Genomic DNA, 26,151 nt, shown 5'->3' with positions numbered 1-26,151 from the left:
TAAAACTTACTTTTTAATTATTATAACTTCCTGTTTTTTAGTACTTGGATAAGTAACACACAGTTTAATACTATTTTAAATAATGTGATAATTGTTACATTAAAAAAGTGGTTAGTTATCAAACTTCTTACATTTTGGACACTGTTTTGATGCCTAAAATATCAAAGCTCTTTTCCATGACTCTGGCAGTGACTTCACATAACATCAACCTATTGTAGAAAACTTTGACAATTTTCCCTTCCTTATCTTTCTCAATACAATAGCATCTATCATAAAACTCAGTAAATGCTGATGAAATTTCATATAAATATTCACACAAACTGTGTAAGTACAAGTCTTTAGATACTTTCAGGATGACCTCTGGGAATCGCAACAGCACCTTGGCAAGTTTCCATTCTGCTTCATGAGATAATGTGAAATCAGATTTCTGGGCCTCTTCTAGCAAAGTATCAAGAGAGATCTGGGCAGTCCTGGCAATGGACCTGATTCGTGTCAAAGCATATAACAAATATACCGCAGTGTTACCTTTATCATCTAACATTTTATCAAAAGAGAAAACATAATCATTGACCCTGTTATGTGACAAATCTGCATACTTGATGCAGCCATAAGCCACAGCTTCCTGTGCCTGCTTCAGTTCCTCGGGACTTAGGACTTTATCACGGCCCTTCTCAATCAGCTTGTCTAAGGACCTCTTTAGGCCTTCATCTAGCAAAGCAATGAGTTTAATGGTGTCTCCAGACCTAGTTTTAAATTTCTTTTTGTCTTCACCAAGCACCACTCCAAATACAACATTTTCAATTTTTTGATCCTTTTTGAGAATACCAGCACGCCTTGCACATGCCTCAATGGTCACAAAGTGTGTGTTCTGTCCTGCATCAGTCACATAAATAAACCTATCCCCCTTTTCTTCTTCTACCTTTTGCTTTATAGTGGCCATATCGGAAGTATCATAGGTGTAGCCACCATCCGATTTTACAACTGTCAGTGGAATACCATCACGTTTTACGGGGTCTCCCCACATGATCAGTCTTCCCTCGTCTTCCTCTAAATATCCTTTATCTTTTAACTCCTTAACTATAATATGCATCCTGCTGTGATAGAAGGATTCTCCACGGTCAATAATTTTTATATCAAGACGGTCATAAATCTTCTGAAATTCTCGGCGAGACACTTCACAGATGAGTTTCCACGCTGCAATATAGTCGGGTTTGCCTGACTGTAGTTGCACTACACATGCATAAGCTCTCTTCTTGAACTCTTCATTAGTATCAAATAGCTTTTTTGATTCTTTGTAAAATGCTTGTAAATCTGATATGGGTGGAGAATGTGTTTTGAAATCAGGGAACTCATCTTGCAAATGTGCAATTAGCATTCCAAATTGGGTGCCCCAGTCACCCAGATGATTTATCCTCAGGACATCATGATTCAAAAACTCAAGAATCCTACAAATGCTATCACCAATAATAGTAGACCGTAAATGACCCACATGCATTTCCTTTGCAATGTTTGGAGATGAGAAGTCAACAATCACTCTCTCTTTCTTCACTGGTGGAGGTTTGATGCCAAAACGTAGGATACAGTTCAGAATGTGTTCAGCTAATTTCTTATTTATAAAAATGTTGAGGAAACCTGCTCCAGCAACTTCAATCTTTTCAATAATGGGTGATGTTGGAGTCTTATTTAAAATGTTGTTGGCCACTTCCCTTGGGTTGGTTTTGACACTTTTAGCTTTGAGGAGTTGAGAAATGGCCAAGGCAGAATTACATTGGTAGTCTCCAAACTTAGGATTGTTTCCGGAGAGGGTTATGACTACTGGTGGGTCCTCAAGATCAGGGTAAGCAGATGTTATAGCAGCCTCAAATACATTTTTGAGTTCATCTAATATACATATATTTCCTTCTACTGAGCTGATGTCAGTTATTAGTGTAGGACGTTTTTTAGCAACTTTCTTTACGATTTCATCAGAACTTTCGGCTTGTGTGTTTGATTTGGCTTTTCCTTTTGAACCTTCTTCTTTGACAGCATTTTCCAGGATAGCTAATCGATGTTTGAGTTTTTCATTTTCAGAAAGCAACTTCTCCAACTGTGCGTCTCCCGTAAAGCTGAGGTCTCCTTTGGAAATCCTGTCCAACTCATCTTCGATGGCCTTAACTTCTTTCTCTGCCTCGCTGGTTCTTTCCTCCAATATCCTCTGTTCTGACTCGGACATGATGGTTTCTGGTAAAAGTTTATTAAATATATGAAAAGTGGTCTTTTAAAGCACTTCTTTTTGAAATAATTAATACTATCTTAATATTTTTGGCATCAGGCCGCTCTGTTCTGTAGAAAAGTTATTTTAGGTTATATTTTTTTACACGTTGACAGCCAGTGAGTTGACCCAGTGAGTGATAATTCACTGACATTGACATTTATTTGCCATGTTTTAAAACCACCGTTTACGTTCAGAACCATATAAAATTTTCCTACTTAAATGTTTCTATTACATACTTCTTACATCGGATAATATGAACGCTATGAAGTTAAATAAATGTTTCAATACTTCCAATATTTTAATTATACTTATATACAGTATGTACATAAAACTCACTCATTGATTTAAAATGTATAAGGTAGGAGGTCACTATAGTAACCAAGGTCAAACAAACAGCGGTAAAAATATGTTTCAAAAGTGCAAGTGTCGATGATATAAAATTATAAATAACTCCTATATTAATATTAATAATTTTATTTTGCCATTTTATTTATCGATTGTATGTTTTGGAGAGTAACATTCATAAGCACGATATTATGAGTTTAAACTTTATATGATTTTTAATGACAAAAGAGTGGCTTTGGCCCATATTCTGATGGCTCAAGGATGGCACAGCAACAAAATGGGCTTGGATATTCTAGCAAAGATAGAGAACTACCTCACTGGCTCGAAGGCATTACCAAGTAAGTTGATTTATATCGAGCTACTGACCTGCCTGAATGATTAATGATCTGCGTCACTACGGGTGTAATTTTTAGCACAATGTACTCTATCACTTCCGTACTTGCATGCTATTCAATAATTTATAGAGCAAGGTTCTACACATGCCCTTTACATTTAAACATCATTCCATTACAGGGAGATGAAGGAAACGCACATAAACACCGATTCTACGCCTAACTTTGACGAACAAATCTTGATATTTGGTAATCAGAAACTGGAAAATCATAGGTATGGCTTATTATCACAGACTATTTTATCATCTATCCGCATTTTGCGACTCTTGAAAACTCATTTCTATTTTCAGAATAACTCGAAGAACTTCCCTGGATAACAAAATTGATTTACTGAAACCAAAGTTGCAGCCAATAGCATTGTCTGCGGGAACTATTCGTCCCCACAATAAAGGTGAGCATTAATCTAACTAAATGAGTGAGTTTGAAAGTATTAGCTTGATTATGCGTTTGTTAGTACTTACCTAATTACTAATTAACAAGCAATGTACATAACAAATAAAAAATTTGGCAGCTGTCAGCTGATTTAACAGTGCAGATCGTAAATAAAGTTTAAAGAAATAATTAAATGAACCTTTTGATAATATGGCTACACACTAATTCTTCAATTTTTTTACTCCACAAAACACGCAGTTTTATTAACTTATTATTTAAAATGTTGCCAGGGTACTCTCAAAACAGTCGTCGAAAATACAGCGTTCGGAGTAAATTAGAATGGGGCGATACATCTAGCTGTGATTCTCATGATTTCATGTCGGATCTCCTACCGCATTACGTTACCCCTAGGCACAGGCGTTCAAATGTTATAGACGAAGATTTTCACGACGTAATTTTAGGTCCAAGTAAGTGTTAAAATGACTATGGATTCGATACCTATGTAGATTTCACTTGAATCACTTTTACTTGAATAAATGGAAAATATTATATACTGGAGCTAGAAATTATTTAATAAGAGAGAACAAAATCCGCGATGTAAAATAAATCTTTAATACATTTTTACAGAACTCCAAGATACAAATAAATTACGTAAAATGATTCTCCAAGAAGAAGGATCATTGAATTTGCATAATGGCACTAACAGAAGGTCGAAAAACCAGAAGAAACCAGCGTCTTTGGTATCTGTACCGACTCATAAAAAAGAATCACCCAAAAGTGAATTTGTAATTCCAGAGTTACCAGAGGGAAGACTTTTGGAAATAAAAATATTTTCAAATTGGGGCGACAAGTATCTAGTCGGTATGAATGGCGTAGAGATATTCGACGCTAACGGAAATGAAGTTAAAGTAGAAAAGGTGAGATCGATTTTGTAATACCTACTTAAAGCTTATCAGATAAATTGGTATTTGTATTGTGATACCCAGCTCCTATGTATTAATTAATGATTTAATCGATCAGAAAGCTCTGAAAGCTTAGTCTTAACATTATATCACATATTTTCTGTAGATAATATCCTTCGCGTTCCTCAAGCCAGTATTCAATTCGATTTCATAAATTCTGCTTTTAACCATGAAATAATTTTCTTTGTAATTAAGTAAGTAATATACCGTGAATAATCCCTTAGGTTTGGACGGACTCGGAAGTAGGGGATCACCCTGGCGAGGGCGCAGTGGAGAGCGTGTGCGACGGCGCGGTGCGCACGCGCGACCCGCGGCACGCGTGGGCCGCGCGCGCGCCGCGCTCCGCGCCGCTGCCGCTGTGTCTGCTGCTCGCTGATAGGGCTACCATAGCGCTCTTGCGGATATGGGTGAGCAAGGCTCTATTATTTCTTTACTTTTTTTTGTAAGGTTCTAAGTAGATTTCTAAAGATTCACAAAATTTAAATTACTTAAATGACAAAAATTCTGATTTTTTTTTCTGATTATGCTGTAAAACAAAAAAAAAATTGCACATATTAATGAGGGTCAGATATAAATTGCATATGAGATCGAACAAATTATGAAAACTTCCATGGTCCAGGATCATCAGGATCTCCCGTCAAGTTAATACGAATGTTAATCTTTTGTTATTCAGAATTATAACAAATCTCGGATATACTCAACACGAGGCGTGCGGCTGGTACAAATGAAGCTGGACGACCGCGTCATCTTCCACGGCGAGATCGCGCGATCTAGTGGGGAGTTGAAAGGACCTCTGCAGTCTTTCGGTGACGTAAGTATCTACTCATAATAATAAATTACATAAAAATATTATGTATCAATTAGTCTTTCAGAGTTACAAATTTTGGATTATTTGTTTTCTACTAGCTTATTGTAAATTTTTAACAGTTATTGTCATTCGGTTTCAGACTATTCTGTTCACAAAAGACCCAAACATTCTAGAATCTATTATGGTGAACGATAGAAACTTCCAGTCGCTTATCAAAGACAACGAACCAATGGAATCTACCGCGGAACAGCGCCCTCCTACGGCAAATGACAACAACCACCAAAGTCCCACGGAACTGCTGGACGCGTTGAACTACGAGGAAAAAGAGATTAAATATGTGGTGAAAAAAATAACACTTACCCTAATGTCCAACTGGGGGCAAAGTCATTTAATAGGATTGACAGGTATTGGCACAAGTAGATAATATCTCATAACATAAATCGTAATTGATCGTTATTTGAATGAATTATACATACCTACACTTACTATAGGAAGTAATGTTTCAATCAAAGCTTCTGCTTCGCAGATGAGATCTGAAAAAAATACATTCTGTATTCAGCCAGGAAGTAAGATTGTGATGGAAGCTGATAGCTTAGAGCAAATACGCCAACTCTACTTAAAAAGTTTTTTTAATAGTGCCCTCCGCTATTTCAAACAACCTTCTGTGTAGATGACACTAGTAATTTCTTTTTCCTCATTTCTTCTCAACATATCAACGCTTTTTTAAAGATTCATTTCGATTTAATTACGTCTACTCTGCAGGTATCGAGATTATGTGTGACAACGACCCCGTAAGAGTCCACCGCGCCTATGCTTACACCGCCTCTGCTTCTGAGAGCCCTCCTCCACCAACCTCACTCATAGAGTGCCACAGCCTCTTCAACGGCCGCAACATCACCACGGACTTCGATGACATGTGGTGCACGAGCTTCGCGAACAACAAGTACTGCCATCTCGTGATGGAGATGAAGGAGCCTACTGAAATCACCGGTAATAATAAAGATTTACTCAAAGAGCAAATCTTTGTGTAATAATAAAGATTTACTGAAAGAGTGATTAGCATTTTACAACCGAAATTGTCGCAAGTCCAATAGTGGATGTTTCCATAATTAGGTATGCATAGAAGAAGATAATAGTAACTTTCTCTCCGCAACTGATATCTTCGTAATGGAAAGGCAGCGCTGGTGACGCCTTTTGCCTTCACAGTAGGTAATTTTTGAGATTATCGATCAAACTAAAATTAAATTCATGTCGAAGGACAAAAATATAGTTGGTCCTTCAACGCGGATCAACACTTGAACTTTAAAGAAAAATTTCAATAACAATTTCCTTGTCAGGTATTCGCATTTGGAACTACAATGCTAACTTGGAGCTTTCGTACATCGGCGTGAAACACATGCGAGTAATTCTGGACGATATGGCCTTGAGTAAGCGTCCGGTGTTACTCCGACGAGCACCTGGAGACACCAGCTATGACTTCTTGCATCAGCTGGAACTGACTGCGCTTGATGATAGGTTTGTTTTTTAGCTCTACCAGTATCATTAGATTGATTTTTGATAACAAAAGAAAAAGGCTGTTATTGCATGGGGCAAGTTAAGCGTTTTCTTCACTTTGTAGGAATTTGAAATAAATGCTCATAAAAACCAATGTAATGGGTTAATATGTCTTAAGAACATGAACTTTATAAGGGTTTGGGTATCTTTATTTACAGATTGAATGAGCCTCAAGAAATATGCCCATGGTCGCCTTTGCCGCGTGGTGGGCCTGTGCCTGTTGGGTTTGTGTTGCAAATCAGCATATTCTCCACGTGGGGGGATCCATACTACGTGGGTCTCACCGGGGTCGAGTTGTACGACCCGCATGCCAACAAGATACCGCTTAACGAAAGCAGTAAGTTAAAAAAATATATACATATTGTTACCATGTTATCGTGGTTTGCATTATTTATTTACCAACAATTATTATAATTGTTGGTGTAGCTGGTTCACCTTTACTTAGCTTTGTCAGTAACCGCATTGCCAATGGAGCAGCAATAGATCCATGGTCTTTATAGCCCTATGCGATCATAGTGCAAATTATCGAATTTTACCCTTGCACCGCGTGATATATCAAATCGACGGATTATTATTTTGTACTAAGTAGTATGGCTAACAAATATCTTCTTAATAATCTAAGTTTCAAACATAATAAAAAAAATATCATTTGAGTTTCGAACACTTACTTAATTGGTCGAACCGTCAGACGTGTGCGCGCAGCCGGCGAGCGTGCGCGCGCTGGCGGGCGCGGCGGCGGACGCGCGCACGCCCGACAAGCTGGCGGACGGCCACAACGCCGCCGTCGGCGACGCCACGCACTCGTGGCTGGCGCCCGTGCTGCCCGATACGCTCAACAGGTACATTTATTTAAATAAAAATCTACATATATACATCCAAACTTGTTGTCACATCTTCAAACCAACAGTCTTGAATAGATTGAAAACGTTCAGCTGTATGGCATAATGATGGAATTAGTTGTATAAAGTCATAATACATTAATACATTGTTAATAATTTTGTAATCTAATCATAAAAAAAAATTAATGAAAATTTTTGCAGGGTGTTTTTCGTATTCGACGTTCCTGTTACTGTGTACGGCATGAAGATTTGGAACTATGGGAAGACGCCAACGCGAGGAGTGAAAGAATTTGGAGTACGTGTTGTTGAGTTTTTGTAATATTTAGTGGATTATTTATATATATTTAGTATAAGTATTATTAAGATAACGCTTGCAGCGCCATATTAAGGTCATGTTACCCTGACCGACTTATTAACTACAATTTATCACACACACCTCGCTTTTTTCAGGTGTTAATGGATGACCTATTGGTCTACAACGGGACCCTGGATTGTGCCAAAAACAGTGAGTTTCTGACGCCGCAGTGGATTTGTTTGCAAAACGTGGACGTCGAGAATCTGTCACCTAGGTCAGTTGAAACTTAAATGTGTGTTGAATTTAACAGGATTTTAATTTTGAGTTGTTAGATTGATTGAAAGAAAGTCATTTCATTCATACAAAATTCTGAATTCTTTGAGCAATAGACTAGATGTGACCAAGTAAACTAGTACAGATCTTATCCTTGACTTGAGTCTGGTAAGAGCCTGGAGTATAACCTGTAAGGTTTATTAGTTTGGACGATCCTATAATTGTCATTGGATGAATGAAAGCAGGTTGACTAAGCAGATATACAAGGAGAGTGTGGAGGGAAAGGTCGGAGTGGGAAGACCTAGACGAACTTATCTTGATCAAATTAAGGACGGCCTGGTAAAGGGTCAGGTCAAAAGTAAAGTACATAGTAAGTAGGAAGTAAGTATGCAGAGATCGTGGCAAGTGGAAAGAGGTAGTCACTGCCTACCCCTCCGGGAAAGAGGCGTGATTTTATGTATGTATGTATGTATAATTGTCACGTGTTTGCAGTTCATCCGACGTGGTCCAACGTAGCACGACGAGCGGTGCGCACGTGTCCGCCGATCAAACCGCCCGGCCGCACACCAGTGTACATAGCACACGCAAAGACACTTACCATTGACTTTGTATATTCAAAATTTTATTTTTTAAATTACGTTGGTGATTAAGCATAGCCCATTGTATGAAAAGTGGGTAGTTATGGCAGAATTACTAAAGTTAGCGTTAGATGGCGCTAAATACAATAGGTGTACGCTCAAGTTTTATTAAAATGTTTTGTAATGGTATCACGAGATTTATCGTAACGAATAGGTAGATTTATCGTAACCCAAGCAGATAAAAATCTGTAATTTTTTTTTTGTTCAATATGACATGGCAAGAGATTTTTATTTATGTTTTAACAACTTCGTAAACTTTTGTAACACTATAAATCTTTAAATCTGAAAATGCCCACCGTACAAGGCAGCTAAGACGGCGGCACTGTAGAAGTAACATGTACATAATAATGTACTTTTTTGTAACCCTCGCATTCCCTTGAGTGCAAATAATTAGCTTCTTATTGACAAGATTCGGTTCATTAATTTAGGTATGTGCATGAAGGCCATGTGCATTCTGAGTATACGTGCTAACGGTTATTTATGCCCCAGGTAAGTGACGTGCAAGTATATTTTAGAGAGTAGCAAAATTATGATTGAAAACTGAATAATATAAAAAGCTTCTTCTGTTACGATTTGAGAAAAAAAATTTTGAAGGAGGAAGTAAGACCCAAGTTGAACTACATTATTACTAAATAACAGGGTACGTATATATATCTGTATGACATGCACGTTACTGCTAACATAATGAAAAGTTTGTGGCATTTGGTTCGCATTAGAAAGATGTTAGCGAGTGTAGGATAAGTTTGAAGATTTCATTAAAAAAATCATAAACATTGCACAGATCATGTTTAACGCGACCATTAGACGTTAAGTGTAGACTGCTCGCACGCCAAATCTTCATTACCTATACATATAGACCTGTTCTTAAATGTGTTCACTAATAAAACAATTAAGATGTACCTACTGTTCAACCCCCTTATCATAAACGTTGACAAGGCAGATGATTTTCTGTCTCTTTCTACATATATACATACATATGGTCACGTCTATATCCCTTGCGGGTTAGACAGAACCAACGAATGGCCACGTTCAGCTATTTGGCTTAATGATAGAATTGAGATTCAAATAGTGACAGGTTACTAGCCTACTTACGCATTTACTAGTCTATCGCCTAAAAAAGAATCCCGTGTTTGTAAGCCTATCCCTTAGTCGATTTTTACGACATCCATGGGAAAGAGATGGAGTGGTCCTATTCTTTCTATCATTTCGAATAACAGAAGATACAGAAAGAGGGAGTTAATCAAACATGCCTTCTCAAATTTCGTGAATAGATCCCCACGATAAAAAAACAACTTTGTAGCATGCATTGTCACCGCTATTGAATTCGTCAGAAGACGTAGAAGTAGACAGATGTTGTTAAAACTTTGAAACATTAACCTTTTTGTACCCGAAATAAATGAAAGATTTTTATGAAGTAGTTTTATTTTACACCTAAGTTTTGGTAAAACATGTATTGCACATTACTTAGCATTAACAGTTGATCTATTTAAAAAAAGGTTAAGATAATTTTACTATACTTACTCGTATTAATTGGCGTGGTCCAATGAGTATCAATTAATAAGCACTGCACAGATTTATTCTTACATAGAACCACAGACATTATTTTGTCATACTACTACTGAGTCAGAGGTAGTCACGTCTTTTATAATTCTTAGCTGTTATGGTTAAAATTAAAGTTTCAGATTCATACTTACCCTTACAGCTTCATTTTGAAACAAGTTTAAAAAATGGGTGAAATAATTTCTACCAGTATGTGGGTAGTTTTGACATTGAAACGACAATATAATTCATCTTAGTTTATTGTTAACTACAAATCACAGACTGTTGTATTGCACTACATACGCGGAGTGGCAGCTTTGGTGGCTAACAATTTGTTCAAGACACGTTCCAAAATGTTACTATAATTAAAATACATTAGACAGTATAGATATCTTAACAAAAAAGTTCTAAGTAGTTGTCAGATATAAATGTGGAAATAATAGTACAATTCTAAGTTTTAAGGCTCAAGCAATCATAAAAATCGATTTATCTCTAACATCAGTACAAAGTTTATACAAAAACAAACATAAGTCGATGACAAATGAATTTGCGCTATTTTGAATAAACTCTATTTATTTTGACAATGGTACCATTCGCCTCAAGGCTAGCATAGCGGAAGTTATTATAGTTGTATTGAACCTTGATACTGACACAAGGTTGATATTTTGATGGCAATGAGACCACGAATTTGTTTCAATAGCTACCGCCGTCCTTGAGAAGTAAAGCCCACAAAATACGAAATAAAGCGCTATCAATATAAAAAATGCTGCAAAACAATAGTAAATCTAAATACCATTCTAATCGAAGACAAAGCAAAGTAAAAACATGGCAAAACAGATTTGTACATTCTATGTACGTACATTTATTGGCAGTGGCCATTTTTACAAAATCTAATTATCCAACTAAATCATATAGTTACATCAGTCTATCAAATTTGGGTTGCGTGTCAAGCCTTTCATTCGATTTAAAAGCATAATCTAAATATATATAAGCATAATATAAATAAAATTAACAATAATTCATGATCCATAAACTGATTAATTAAATATTTTTGAAAACTTTAGTTTATATTTTAAATTTTATCCCCAACATTAAAAAACTTTTATCAATATCGACACGCAAACCCTCCCTTCCTTTTACATACACGTACATACATAAGTCTGAATACAAAAGGAACGTATCAAAACTAGAAGGCGGGCCATTAATACCTACTTGTGATCGGACATATTGTATCAAACCTTAGAGTCCCTAATAAAGAGAGTGCGCATTTTGCTCGATGTCTAATAAGAAAGAGGGTACGGTTAAAAAAAATATTTTGTCAGAAAAGTCAAAATATAGGAAAATGATTAACATAGACGTACAAGTTTTAATATACTATGCATAGTAATTAAAAATTCATCTGAAATCATGTACCTATGTTAAGTATTACGTACAGTATGTAAATAGCTCACAGTTCTCTATGGAATGCGCACTCATATCAAAACTGCTTTGTTTATGGCTCTAACTGAAGAAGTAGACTGACTTGAGCACGCTGGTGAGATCAAAGTTCCCTTTGCTGGGCACTTGCTTCAGGAGGGCGTTGACCCGCCGCTTGTTCGCCGCCCCCGCGGTGTTGTCCATGACCTCGCTACAAAAAAATATTGCCAAGGTTAATTTTCTTCCTTCCATCTTTGGATGATGTTAAAGGCGACTGAAGGATTAACACATTCATCTAGTCCAAGTTTGCCATGAATGTCATAAGAGGTGTCTAGAAGCATATTAAACCAGGGCAACAATTATCATAATGCAATACGATACCTCATTAGTACTTCAAGTTAAATAAGGGATTTCTATTGTCTAAATTCTATATCTACGGTGGTACCTAAAAGTAGAGAATGATCTGAAATTTTAATAGATATACATATAAACTTAAGCAAACAATTAAGTCCTTACCTTTCGTTATAACTGTATCTGTTCACTAGGAATTCTGACAAGTTCTCTAAGATCGGCTGTGAGTGCAGAGCGACGAATTGTTCGCGGCATATCTGTGAGCGGAATAACATAAATGTTTAAATTCTTAAATATCTATGATTCCTAATATTTTAAAAAGGCTAAAAAGCACAACGATAATTATAAAATAAGAGATCATTTTCTCAAATTCAAGACCAGAAGACCAATGGAAAGGTAAGTAAGCCTAACATAACTTCATCAAATCAAGATCATTCTAATGAAACTTCTTAAACTTAAGCTTGTATGTAACGATTGATGGAGCATAATTATACAAGCAAATGTACCTACGCGAGGATTGTGACAAGCGGAAATATGAAGTCTCCTTTTATCCGGGAAAAAGTGTAGGTAAAATTTGTCTCCAAAAAGACGCTTTATTCTCTCTACGTCAACCAACGTTGTGAAACCACACGTTTTGACAATTATTAAGAGACATGAAGTATCCTATAATAATGATTAAAAATTTTGAATTTAGAATTGTCTACCTTGTTCATGCGGTCGACATTACGCGGGTGCGTCCAGAAGCAGTCGTGCACGGAGACGAAGGTGAGCCCCGCGGCGGCGCACGCCAGCCCCGTCAGCATCATGTGCGACGAGTCCAGCGAGTGGATGAAGTTCGGCGGGAAAGCGTTGCGTTGCTTCATCGTGCAAGGCCGTCTGCGAGTGCACATTATATTTATTTACTAAGTCATATATGTACATATGAAGGTAATAATAATAATAATAGCCTTTATTCGCTGGCTTGGCAAATTATTAGTTAATTATTCAGAATAAGCTGATTTGGTATGAAGTGTGTGTTCTTCATGCATCAGAAAACAGTTGTTGGTCAGGATGTCCATTGACATGGGCCTCCCCATCGCTTTCCACTTATCTCTATTTTAAGCTGACCTTCTTCATACTTTAGGTAGATACGCAGACAATAACAACGATATATATAAGAGTTTTTTGTGAATAAATGCCGTTTATTTTTTGAGAAATCCTTTCTAACAGAACTGAGGGAGGAGACACAATAAAAAGGGTGTCAGGAGTGTTTTACATAAAATATAACATATATATCTACAATTTGCTGGTGTTAGTCACAGATGCATCATCATCACCTCTCTGAAGAGGAGCCCGGAATATGGGCTTTGATCATCATCTTTTCTTGAGTAAGTCAAGACGTTACGCCAAGCGAATCCGTCTAATGAATCATCGTAAAGATTATAAGTATCCAGTGAAATATATAGCAATACATACTGCAGCAGATCGAGCGGCGCGTGCGCGGCGTCGGGCGCGGCGCGGCGGTGGTAGGGCTGCACCACGGGCAGCCCCAGCGGCGTCACCCACTCCACGCTCTCGCCGCACACTCCCGATATCACTCTGCAAATGTTATACGCTATTGTTACGACGCACGGAATTATAAATATATATATGTATACGGGACGAATTACACAGATTGACTTAGCCTCGTAGTAAGTTCAAAACTTGTGTTACGAGATACTAACTCAACGATACTATATTTTACAATAATAAATACTTATATAGATAAACATCCAAGACCCAGGCCAATCAGAGAAAGTTCGTTTCTTATCATGCCCAGGCCAAGATTTGAACCCGGGACCTCCGATTTCACAGACAAGAGCACTACCGCTGCGCCACAGAGGCCGTCAACCCTGCGAGAATGGGTATCTTCGCGCTTTTAACCCTGTTAGGTTGTTATTTATTGCATTTTGTCATATTCCGTTAATTATTGACTAACATACGTACACATAAATATTAATAACCAATTTATTAGACAAAGCTAAGCTATACAGTTCAGTTGTATGTTTTAATGATGGAATTAAGATTTAAATAACGACAGGCTGCTATCTCGTCGCCTAAAAGAAGAATCCCCAGTTTTATATTATAAAAAAGGTACGTTAAGTGCGCGTTTAATACCAGTAGTATTTATATATAAATTTATAAATAATGATGTGGAACCTTTTCAGTTACCTGTCTCTTCAGTACCTGTCTTTTTCTCCAAATATATAAAGCAACATATAATTACACTTGTGCAATAAATTAAAAAATATATATATCAGTTTCAACAATTGAGTCATACCATACAGCAGTCATCATTTGCCTGCAAACTGTACTCACTTGGCGCAGTCGGTGAACCAGTCTTGTATAAGTTTAGTGGAGGTGAACATCTCCTGAAGGCTGTCGAAGGTCTTGGTGGTCAAGTATTGGGAACAAGACCAGACGTGCTCCTTCGGGAATTCATCGATATCTGTTGAATAAAAATACGACGCGATTATTTTTCATTCAATATCTGCACAATAACACGACAACTTCCTATAGTTACAAAGGGTTGCAAATTATATATTTTATCTCATAAGGATACAACATTCAAAGCATGCCAAAATCACCATACATTTTAAAGTAAACAATGGGGTTTAATTCTTATGCAATCGAAAATATTCTTTATGGCTGTCTACTAATGTCTAACTAAAGCCTATCATGACCCGTTAAATGGTTCACGTTAGTAGTAGATCAAGAACTTACACTGTTTGTAAGTATCATTAAGTCTGCCTTACCAGTTATTCTTATTCTCAATACTTTTATAATTTACCTTTGAGTTGCTTCGTAATTTGTAGCCGGGCCCCGAACCTAGTCACTATATACACTGTAGTCATTACGGTCTGTTTGGTCACACGAATTTCTCTAATATAATGCCGGATTGAATGTCAGCTGCGGCATCTCCTTTACAAATATGTATTAAACGACAAACACAATACTCCTTTACAAACACCTATAATTTACCTTTGAGCTGTTTAGCAATCTGTAGCCGGGCCCCGAACCTGGTGACGCCATATACCGTAGTCATCACGGTCTGTTTGATCACCTTGCGTCGCACGAAATTCTCCAATATAATCGCGGGTTGAACTCCGGCAGCGGCGTCTCGTTTGCGCATTTCTTCTACCTGCGGAATGAGGAAATATATTTTTTAGTGTGAAGCCAAATTGAGGGAGGTATAATTGAATGTAAATGAACGAAATATCAACAAAAGCTAAGTTTTAGATATAATTCGCATAAAGGAAATTTCTTCCACAAAGCCTGTTTATTATGCCTCTGAAACCGCGGCTCCGACGATTGCTTCGTGTAATCAACTCAATTACTTTCAGGTCAGACACCAACAGATGAGAGAGAGAAAAAGAGAGAGAAAGAGAGAGAAAGAGAGAGAGAAAAAGAGAGAGAGAGAAAAAGAGAGAGAGAAAAAGAGAGAGCGAAAGAGAGAGAGAGAAAGAGAGAGAGAAAGAGAGAGAGAGAGAGAGAGAGAAAGAGAGAGAGAAAGAGAGAGAAATGAACGGAACGGAGCGCAGCCGCACTGACCAGCGCGGCGACGGCGCTGTAGACGTCCCCGGGGCGCGCGGCGGGCGCCAGGTTGACGGCGGCGGCGCCCGCGCCGTCCCCGCCCAGCGCCGCGTAGTGCTGCAGCCCGTTGCACGACCCGTCCTGGTGCACGGGGAAGCCGCACATGTATTCTGGAACAACGTTTCTAGTTTAGACGATGTTGTTTGTCACGATCGCGAGGAAATAAAGATATTTGCCGTACTCTTGAGGTTGTGCGGTTACCAGCATTTTAGAATAGGACCATCTCCATCCTTTTCTGTTTCATGGATGTTGTAAAAAGCGACTAAGGGAACGCTAAAACCTTTTACTACAATTCCAATCATTTCCATCATTAAGTCATATAGATTTAATCTAGAATCTTCTCCATCATATTTACCTTCTTGGGTTCAGATTTAGTTCGAAATTTAAAAAAAATCTATTCCATCGTGAAGCAACACTGTGGGTTTATCGTAATGCAACATGTTGGGATGAATATTATGGTCGTCTCAAGCTATTGTTTCATATTTTTTTCACTTTGCTTTTCTCACACCGATGCGTTTAATGTTCGTAATCTAGAATCTTCTCCATCATATTTACCTTCGGCATTAGGCGATCTGACAGCGTTCGCGATCTCCTTGCAGCACGCGAGCGTCTGCCACGGCTCCTCGGACTGCTGCCACCAGCCCTCGCCGTCCAGCGGGTTATCAGCCGAGTCTAGAATCTTCTCCATTATACTTTCAGCATATGCGAGTCTGTAAATTCAACTCTAAATTATTCGCGAACTACTAATTCGAAAAAAAAAATTAAATATTGGTACGAATAAATTCGAAAACGTTATTTATCTTTCAAGTTCTTTTTTCATGCTTTTTCCTACCACTTTAGGAAAGAGAGAGAGAGAGATTTTATGTATGTAAAATCACGCCTTTTTCCCAGAGCAGAGCGATAGGCAGAGACTACAATCTTTCAACTTGCCGCGATCCCTGCATTAGCATTTAGTTTCATCCACATACATAACACTCTTAATGCAAGCTCAGCGGTTTGGGGTTCACTAGACGACTTTATCTTTTTACAGGATGAAAATTTAACACAGAAACTACATTCCCGTGAGCCAGTTTCCGTGGAGTTATTCAGCAAAAAGCAGCCTTTGTTTTACCACTGCTAATTAACTATATTAATAAAGTTTCACTTTCATAATATAAGAAGTATAAGTTACTTGGATACACATAATAAAAACTGTGTCATTCACCTTTCATCAACGGTGCTCTTCTTCATAGTGCCGGTGAGGTTGACCGCGTGCAGCTTCAGCCACCGGAGCCCGCCGGGGCCCAGCCGCTCCCTCCTGGCGAACTGCAGCAGCGCCCGCGCGGAGTCCGCGCCCAGCGCCGACACGTGCGGCGGGCACGCGTACACGCGCCCGCGGAAGTCCATGTTGTGCGGCAGCCAGAACACGCGGTCTCTGTTGTAGATAAAATACTGTCAATACCTAGTCGAGAACTAAGCGCATTATAATAAAAAAAGGTAATACGCGCCAGTAAGCTTAATTTGTATTTCGAACGGATTGAATTCGAAATTAATATGTAAAACCTTCTTTGGGTACAGATCTAGTTCGAAATTCAAACAAAATTAATTCCATCGGGAAGTAATACTGTGGGTTTGTTACATGCAACATGTTGAGACGTGTATCATGTTCGTCTTATGCTATTGTGTCATATTATGTTCAATTTGCTTTTCTCACAACGATGCATTTAATGTTCATTATCCAGTTCTTATGATTATACAAATATATATAAATAATAATCTTCGTTTTTTTAAATAATTCGACAAAAAAAATTCAATTCAATTCAATTTACCTGAAATGGTTCGCAAGCGACAGTTTGTACAACATATCGCACCACAGCGAGTGCATTTCGGCGCGCGCACGATTCATTGCCACGCGGCGCTTAAAGGCCGCGGCGGCGTCCTGTGGCTTGCCCGCGGTGAACTGCGACGCGTCCAAAGCCGACGACGGCGGCGGAATGTCTAACTTTTTGTTGCCGCCCGACCTTTTAAAATGTTATAGAATATAGTATTAAAGGTAAATTTGGTTTTGATTAAAAAAAATTTATACATATGAATTTATCAGGTCGTTATCCCTTAGATGGTAAACGGAGCCAAGGGTTTTGATAAGACTGAACCACATTGAGGCCACAAAAGCCACATTCAACTGAATGGATTAATGATGGAATTGAGATTTAGATAGCGACAGGTTGCTAGCCCATGTGGATCACACTTAGTTTTTACAACACAAGACCTGGAAATTTACCTGAAGATCTGCAGCTGTAGATCCAGTATGGGCTGGTTGATGACCCACGGCACTTCGGACAGTTGGTTGAGGCTGTCCAGAACCGGGTATAGGGCTCCGGGCGGCGCTTCTTCCAGCCGCCTCCATTGACTCATTATGTTCATTGGCATCCTGCCAATGGAGAATTATGATTATTAGTTGGTTTTACTTTGATCGACTATATCCTAAATTCACGATGAGAGCAAAATTAAACAAAAAGTCTTCATTGTTATAATGTCGTTTTACAAATACACAAACAATATAAATCCTTAGACTCTGCACTTTTAATGAAACTAATTAAATATAGTGGCGTGGCGGCATGAGAGCGTACCTGATGAGCGGCGTGTGTGTGAGCAGATAGGCCCCCGCGGCGGGGCGCGCCCAGGGCCGCGGCGGCGCGCGCGCGGGCGCGGTGGCGGCGCGCACGCGCAGCGTCCGCAGCGCCGCGCCCGCCCACGCGCGGCTCAGCGCGGGGTGCGGCTTCAGCTCCAGCCGCACCAGCCGGCCCCACGGCCGGTGCACCTTGTACACGCCCGGCAGCTTCTTCCTGGGGACCACGGGCCGGGCTAATGGATACTGCACTGTACACGCGGCTTAAGATGCGTGATGCGCAGAAAGGCACAGGTTCTAATCCCACCTCAGCCATGTACCAATGACTATTTTCGATGTTATATACATTAATTTGAATACTTAACTATGCCTTTTACGGTGAGGAAAAACATCGTGAGAAAAGCTGCACATTTAATCAACTAGTTTTACTTGCAAAGGTTGCGGAGGTCAGATGGAAATCGCTCCGTGTAAAAACCTGACTCATCCATGATAATAAAAGGGCTCCTCTTCCAGAGTAGTGAGGATGCAACCGGAACTAAAGCCAGGGAAGAAAGAAATGAAACAAAACACGAAGAAAGATAAAAGTAACTCACTGTTTAGCCTTCGGTTTGAACATGTTGACGTCTATCTTCACATCATTGATGATGATGTTGTACAGGAATTTACCGACGTTCTGCTTCATTTCTAGGGGCCACGGCGCTTCTTCCATATCCTAAAATACAAATATCCATACTAATATAAAAAAAATTGTATTATTGTTGAAATGAATAAATTCTTAAAACTTCTAGACAAAATTTAGCAAATTTTCCATTTCACGAGATAAAAACACGCGTCGCGCGTGCATTCTACGGGGGCAGGAGTAGCAGCATAATGCTATCTGGAATTTTCCAAGGGAACGGAGAAAAAGGAAAGTTTATCGCGGGCGGAGCTGCTGGTATCAACGTAAAACGCGACCAAACGTACTTACAGTTTATTTATTCCGACAAATATCTAAAGGATTTAATTAGTTAGTTAGTTATTAGTCTATTATGAAATAACAACTTACGATAGAGGCGCCATCTCTGTAGGTATGCGCGAGCACCTGCCACGCCTGCCGGCAGTTGTACGGCACGCCTTTGTCATCTACTGGATTTCTGGTTATATACCATTCACTGTATTTGGCGTATAATTGCTTCATTTTGGCCAAGACCCCGTTACGACGGTATTGCTCTATTTGATACCTGGTGGAGGTTACATTTTAAAATAATAAAATCATATTTTAAGTGATAGCTGCGATAAATGTTCTGATTACTTCGTAATCACACCTTAAATTAAAAATAATGTAAATAAAATTTAATCTTTATTTTAAAAAAAGCAACGTAATGAGGGGTTGTGTTGCGGACAGGATTACCTAAATCAACTTCTTCTGGATCACGTTTATAATACGAAACTAGGTCAAACGCCAAGACGACATATATAGCTATGTGATGTACATATAAATCTGAATTATGTCATATAAGCTCCTAGAAAAGTAAAGAGTTCTTTCACATTTCTACAGCATTGAAAAAAGTCACACAGGCAAAAGGAAGGTTTAAACGAAATTTTTTGCAATAACACTTACTTTTGATAGACTTGCGTGCCCAGGTCCCTCTGCAACAGCTTGAGAGTAGGGCTGTAGGTCTCGCTGCCGTCCACCAGCTTCCTGATCTCTCCCATTATCAGTTCTACGAATTGATCCACCTGCAAATATTTTAACACTATAAATCATCACTGAAGAGGGACACAATCACTTACTCTAAAAGGAATGGGTTTAAATGCCTAATACTGTTCTAGTTACTTTGCTATTAGATGTGTGTCAAAATATTCAATGCAGTACTGGCTTTACTGGTGACAGAAATATTTGACGCTGTATGGTTTAGGCATTTTGGTTTGTATGAACAGAGGTAAACACAGGGGCATGTTTTGCTGTAAGCGACTGCACATAGATGTACAAGTAATATATTAAGTCAACTGTACTGACTCCTTTCTATTGATTATAGAAGCAAACAATACTGACCTCTAACACCCTGAGATAAGGGTACAGCGTGATGGCGGATTGAGAAGCCACACTCTGAGACTTCAAGGTGCCAAGGTTTCGCACGAAAGCCTCTCGGATCGCCACCCGCCATTCACTTTCTGTCTCATTCCATTTTTCCCTCTGAAATAGAAAATGATGTTAATTTATTGGAATAAACTACCACACTATGCCAACCCCACGTACGATATACTTTTTACTGACCACAAATAAGTTTACAAGAAATTTAGAAAAAGGTAACCTTTTTGTTAGTATCTTATAAGTCCCATAATAATCTCTCCTTCGTTATCTTTGACAGAGTGGGTCAAAGAGAATCAGATCACATCAGCTGATTACTGTCGTGCTGTTCCCGGCATTTTGCCACAAGAGGTTTTTTTTTTAATGTTTTTTATTGGTTTTAGAGTGCTATCATTTTGAAGAAGGGGGCTGATATAATACAAGAAATTTTTAATTTGATCAATGTAACATACATTGATCAGATTGAAAATTACTTGGTTCTTCTAACGTTTCTATTTAAACTTTCTTTCATTCATTCTCCAAGCGTTGAAGCATGTCCTTTTCTATTCCTGTCACTATGACACTAATCTTTTACAACATTCCCATGCTATTCCCTTTTGTCCTACTTACACAGAATTTGACGTGAGGCGAAGACTCATCCTTGACGTCAATGTTTTCTACTTCAATTTCTCCTTTGATTTCCGTGTCGAGTTGCAATTTACCCAAACCATGGATCTCGTCCAATGTGACCACTCCTTCCGCGGGAGATTTCAGAAGACCGAGTCTGCCTTCCACCTAGCATAAAAAAATAGCATCAATCAAAAATCGTAATTATTTCCTGAAAAGTGGTGTCGCATTTAATACATATTCAAAATAAAAAAAAATATTGATTAACTATTAATTATTAGAAATGACAATCTGATACATAGATTTAGGAAGTGAAAATTATAATTTATAAGTAACAGATACTACCACCCCATACTAAATAAAAGTGAATTCTTAATCGATTAAAAAAGTCCATGCCAATTGAACACATCAATTTTAATATTATAAAGATGTACATAAAATTCATAAATATAAGTTTTTTGCAAAGGCTAATCTTCTGATGTTATGAACTGATTGTGAAAAAACTTTCACCGTTATACATAGAGGGAAACACACAGGTTTAATAAGCTATGTATGTACTACCGGTGAAGAACTAGTTATTTATATAAAAATAAAGCCATTATTTTTTCTCTCAAGTCCACATTGATGTTTAAAATACCATACCTTGTCGAGAGTGAGATCATCTAACAGTCTGCAATCATAGTCTAGTACAGGAGGCGTGTACACAGGTTCGAATCCCGGCTGAATGCGCCTTATTGCCTTCAGCACCACTGCTCTTTGGTCATTGAGAAACTTTGTCTTGTCCATCAAGTCATTTAGATTAATACCCTGAAACAGACAGTCTAAGTAGAAGGAAATAGTCTTAGAATGTTATTTTGATAATTACTGATGCTATAGGAGGTTGTTGGAAGATTTAATAAATGGACATGAATTAAAATACATAATATTTTTTAATTAATATTTTTACTTAATATTTTTTTAAACTAAACCTTAGGAAATTAAAATTTAACTAATGAAACTAATATATTCTTAAATCGACTGATTGACGTAAGCAAAGAATCCTGGCCGTTAGGAGATCCTGATTTTCACACATAAGGGTAATTTTATTGATTTATTTTAACACAATTGGTTCATTTGACACAAATGTTTCTGTGGGAACTTACAACTATTAAAAACTTTATTGATCTTTCTTTCTCTCGTGCCTCCAATTATGTGGATTGTATTAATGAAAATATAAAAATATCTTTTACCTTTTCTTCCATGGATTTGTTAAAAAAATTAAGTAAAGTCAGTTTGTCATCTCTTTCACACCTCTCTATGCTCTCAAAAACGGCGGCGTAAGTTTGTGCGTTTGGTTCAATGCCATCCTCGGACATGGTCATAAGAAGTTCTTTGACATTTTCTATTTGACCCTGAAAATAAAAAAAACATTATGAATGTTTCATATTTCGTTGAAATTGTAAGACTCAAATGCAGTAATAATAAATAAATGACTAATTTGCAGAAAATATTTTATAACTTATATGTTATGGGCAAAATCAAGAGCAAATAACTATTAATAAATCAAAAAAGTAAAGAATAAGGAATTCTAACTAAAGTACAACAACTTAAACTTACCAACAATGCATATCCATGTAAGAGAGTGTTGTATATTTTGACATCAGATATTTTCCCGATGTCTGGTGTCCTACAACTCTTTTGTCGGTAGTAATGGAGGATTTGGCGACCCTGGAATTGCACATAGCGTAATAAGGAATCTTTTATTAAATTGTATATGTATATGTGTGAAGTTGTTGTAATGTTACTAGCATAAGGCTCCTCGTAAAAAATGTCAGCGTAAGGGCAGCTTAATTGTGAAGAAGTCTTCAGATGAAGATGACGAATTTTATTCTTAATAGTTCATATATCCGCATCTCCTTCTCTAGATTATCTAGAGATTCATATCATCTACAAGAAAGTGAAATACCGCCACAGAGTCAGTCTTTTGACACAGAGATAGAATGATCTATTCAGGAGTACATAGGATAATAAGTGGACCCCAGGCTCCCAAAGCAAAGGGGATATTGCAACTTGGAACACGCCAAGAAGAGAAAAAGATAGGGCACTTTGATATATAGTTAGAAATTCGTTAAAACAAAAAACAATAAATGAAATCAATGTGTCATCAAGAAATCCGCCCAAAATTTATAGTCATTCACCTCTTTTATCATAATCAGAACCTAAATAAAAAGTATTAGTTACTGATAAATAAGTTTATGTGGGTCACTTATCTTACGGGTCGAGATTTTTTATTTTTAGGAAGTGACGTTTTCGAGATCTTTAATAAATTGTGCTGTAAACAAAACATTTGTTTATTGCTTTTGATTTAGGAATATTTTCAGTACAGTTTTGATAGAAATTGACCTCATTGTTAAAAATTAATCTTTGTCTAAACCTATTGAAATTGCTATTTGTTTCATATATATTATTAGTATTATCATCATTCTCCAGGCCTTTGTTCGTATAGATTATATGATCGTAATGAGTAATCAACTAATCCTAGATTGTCGTTAAAGGCGACTAAGGGATAAGCTTATAAACTTGAGATTCTTTTATTTTGGAGAAGAGAAATTTTAAGAAAAGAAACTATTCCTGTCTGGTTTGTGATTAATGAATAAGAACTAAAAATTAAAATTACCTCATGAACCATATTGAGTGAACATAAGAGGTTCAAGTGAGCAGTGAGAAGTTGGTGAAGGGCGTCCTGTTTCCCGCGGCGCACGAGATCCTTCATGTCTTCCTTCATATTTAATTCCTGCAGTGCTCTGCGTTTGTCACGTTTCGCTTTCTTTTTCTTTCTAAGTGCTGCTCTTCTAAAATGAGAAGTAATCCATTTTAAATTTAAGTGACTAGCACTTGCATAACCAAGAAGTTTCTTGCTTCTAAAAATTATTACACTAAGCCTCAGACACTGACAATATGTGGGACTTTTCTTTTCAAGTAGTACTAAGTAACAAAGTTGATAAAGAAAGTAAGTAATATAATGCTTTATTTTTCACTAAAAAAGTACATTACAAATATAAGACAGTAGTACAGTACAAAAGCGGGCTTATCCCTAAGTGGGATCTCTTGCCAACCTGAAAAGTCTTTACTCAAGCAATGAGGACTTTGTTCTAAATCAAAATTTCCAGATGGATCATATGTATTATTTATGTAAGTAATTTTAGGATTTTTTTTAGTATAAAATTTATTGTAAAATAAAAGAGTTATTTATGTTTTAGACGAAAACAACTTACGCTGCCTTAATTTTAAGGGTTTTTGCAGGAACAGGATTCACATGATCAAAGTCTTCATGAGCTTCCCCTTCATTTATAATTGAATCTTCACATAGATCTTCTAAAGCTGGATGGGCTATACCTTGTCGTCTAGAAGATATACATAAAAAAAATAATTTAAAAAACGTATTATTAAATATGTACCTCTTAAATTTCAATTGTACAGAAAAGTTTTGAGATTTCATAGTGATAGCATTAAATATTTTTTTCTTGAAAATGAAACCTTAATATGTGTTATTCTCAATTAAAAATTAAATATTGAATGTTAGGTAAATTTAATATTTGTATACAAATAACTCACTGCATATTGGTTATATGTGTCAACAGCTCTTGATCATAGCTATCCAATTGGTTGTCTACAAACAGTTCTCTAAACACTGCATGTGGGCTCTTTGGCAACTCATGGGACCCCATAGTACTATTTGGTTTGACATCTTCATTCTTAGTCTCGTGAAGATCAAACTCCTGGTTCAAGCCTTCATTTATTGCATATCTTAAATCTTGTAATCTCTGGTCATACAGTGTAGCTTTTCTAAAATTATAATAACTATCCTTCACCATGCCTATATATTGCTTGGTTTTAAACCTTTCTACGCTACTCAATTGATGAGTTGTATAAACAAGGGCACATTTGTCATCTTCTAATACTACTTCCTTAGAAACAGTTGAAACAGGCTTTTTCAAGATCTTATCCCTGACACTCTGCAGCAATTCCGGATCCACTTCTTTAAGATGTGAAAATTTTTTAAGAGGTTTATTTGTAAGTTGATGAAGCTGACCTAAAGACACAGGGCTAGAGGCCAGTTTAGAAAGGTGTGAAGCATGTAACTTGCTTATTGAAACCTTAGTTTCAGTCATTGAATTACCAACTGAAAGAATATCATTTTTGATTAAACAATTCATAATTCACATTTTAGAGAAGCTGATAAAAAAACGTAAACAAACACATACCCTCTAAGAGTTCACCATACTTTTTATAATTTTTGTGTTTAGTCTTTTTTCTAGATGATCTCAACACACTAACCGTTCTCGTAGATTGATGCCTCACAAGATTTTCTTGAAAACAGAAAAGTTACGCAATTAGCTTTTAGGTTATCTTTTTTAGGCTATATTAAGGGAAGCATGTTGAAGAGCTCTATGACATGAAACAGTTTCTTATATTGTTTATATTTTGTCATATCACCTACCTGATGATTTACCTGTGAGGAGAATTTTTCGACAACCTGCACATTGTATTTCCGAAATCGGAGTATTATTGAGGGAATTGCTCCCTGGTAAAGAAAGGCCGTGAAAGGTGTTACGGTATATGTTCTTGGCAGATATAAGTCGATGCATGATAAATTAATAGACACTTAAACATATATTTAACACAAAATATGTTGAAAATGAAACTGAAAACCCGAAAACCACGTGAGAAAATCGTTCTCCAAACCGAACAAAACCAAAATATATGAGCATTTGACACTTTCGACAGCTGTTGATTTTGATAGTTGATCCATTTGACATGGACAGTGGGTAATATTGTTTTTCAGGGTTCCGTTCATAAAAGATAAGAACGGAATTTTATTTCTAAGCCTCAGTTGTCTGTTTGTCCGTCCGTGATAGCTAGAAAGCTGAAATTTTCACAAATTATTTATTTATTTTGCTTAAAGTTTTTGTCGGTATGTATGTAGACGTAATAGGTAGACGCTTTAAATTGCTCCCATACAACAAGCGCATTTTTAAAGATGGTACGGAAATCTTAGTGCGGGTGTCCGACTCGCACTTGGCCGGTTTTCTATTATCAATTTAAGTGGCAATTAACAAAAGGCTGAATGGCGTTTTACATGACACATTATGCTTTGCTTGCATAAAAAAAATAACTACTTCATTGCCTGGAACGCGTTGATAAAAAAACATTAGTTTTTATATCAGTGTCAATTG

General features: G+C 37.3%; 3 protein-coding genes across 4 annotated transcripts; 1 reads left to right on the top strand and 2 right to left on the bottom strand.

Moving 5' to 3' along the window:
- On the bottom strand, positions 1-2,388 carry LOC106134320 (arginine--tRNA ligase, cytoplasmic). The gene has a single exon (XM_013334337.2). It carries the CDS (start codon positions 2,210-2,212, stop codon positions 128-130), a length of 2,085 nt encoding a protein of 694 aa, XP_013189791.1. The 5' UTR covers positions 2,213-2,388; the 3' UTR covers positions 1-127.
- Positions 2,389-2,827: 439 nt separating this feature from the next.
- On the top strand, positions 2,828-8,904 carry LOC106134225 (katanin-interacting protein). Its single transcript, XM_013334219.2, has 15 exons — positions 2,828-2,937; positions 3,113-3,205; positions 3,282-3,382; positions 3,654-3,830; positions 3,991-4,280; positions 4,550-4,732; positions 4,999-5,136; positions 5,273-5,537; positions 5,896-6,123; positions 6,471-6,648; positions 6,846-7,024; positions 7,376-7,526; positions 7,728-7,821; positions 7,977-8,095; positions 8,587-8,904. Exons 1-15 carry the CDS (start codon positions 2,861-2,863, stop codon positions 8,696-8,698), a joined length of 2,385 nt encoding a protein of 794 aa, XP_013189673.1. The 5' UTR covers positions 2,828-2,860; the 3' UTR covers positions 8,699-8,904.
- A 1,611-nt stretch (positions 8,905-10,515) lies between these two features.
- Positions 10,516-25,706, bottom strand: LOC106134341 (DNA-directed RNA polymerase, mitochondrial). 2 transcript variants are annotated; one of them, XM_013334359.2, is made up of 25 exons: positions 25,416-25,706; positions 25,180-25,284; positions 24,530-25,097; positions 24,190-24,318; positions 23,592-23,766; positions 22,532-22,642; positions 22,165-22,326; positions 21,578-21,742; positions 20,939-21,103; positions 20,294-20,434; positions 19,859-19,977; positions 19,304-19,478; positions 18,852-18,970; positions 18,260-18,475; positions 17,911-18,060; positions 17,459-17,650; positions 16,855-17,064; positions 16,206-16,360; positions 15,609-15,760; positions 15,039-15,198; positions 14,376-14,505; positions 13,494-13,616; positions 12,743-12,914; positions 12,204-12,295; positions 10,516-11,898 (listed from the first exon to the last, which is right to left on the bottom strand). In XM_013334359.2, the coding sequence occupies exons 1-25, from the start codon at positions 25,561-25,563 to the stop codon at positions 11,772-11,774; spliced, it is 4,161 nt and encodes a 1,386-aa protein (XP_013189813.2). In that variant the 5' UTR covers positions 25,564-25,706; the 3' UTR covers positions 10,516-11,771. The 2 variants fall into 2 exon arrangements, with proteins under 2 accessions (XP_013189813.2, XP_060804841.1); XM_060948858.1 differs by having other exon boundaries at positions 25,428-25,706.
- Positions 25,707-26,151: the final 445 nt, after the last annotated feature.

The sequence above is a fragment of the Amyelois transitella genome, chromosome 17 (genome assembly GCF_032362555.1).
Source record: "Amyelois transitella isolate CPQ chromosome 17, ilAmyTran1.1, whole genome shotgun sequence".
Taxonomy (NCBI): Eukaryota; Metazoa; Arthropoda; class Insecta; order Lepidoptera; family Pyralidae; genus Amyelois; species Amyelois transitella.
Note: the sequence above shows the minus strand (reverse complement) of the source record. Positions and strands in the feature narration are given on the sequence as shown.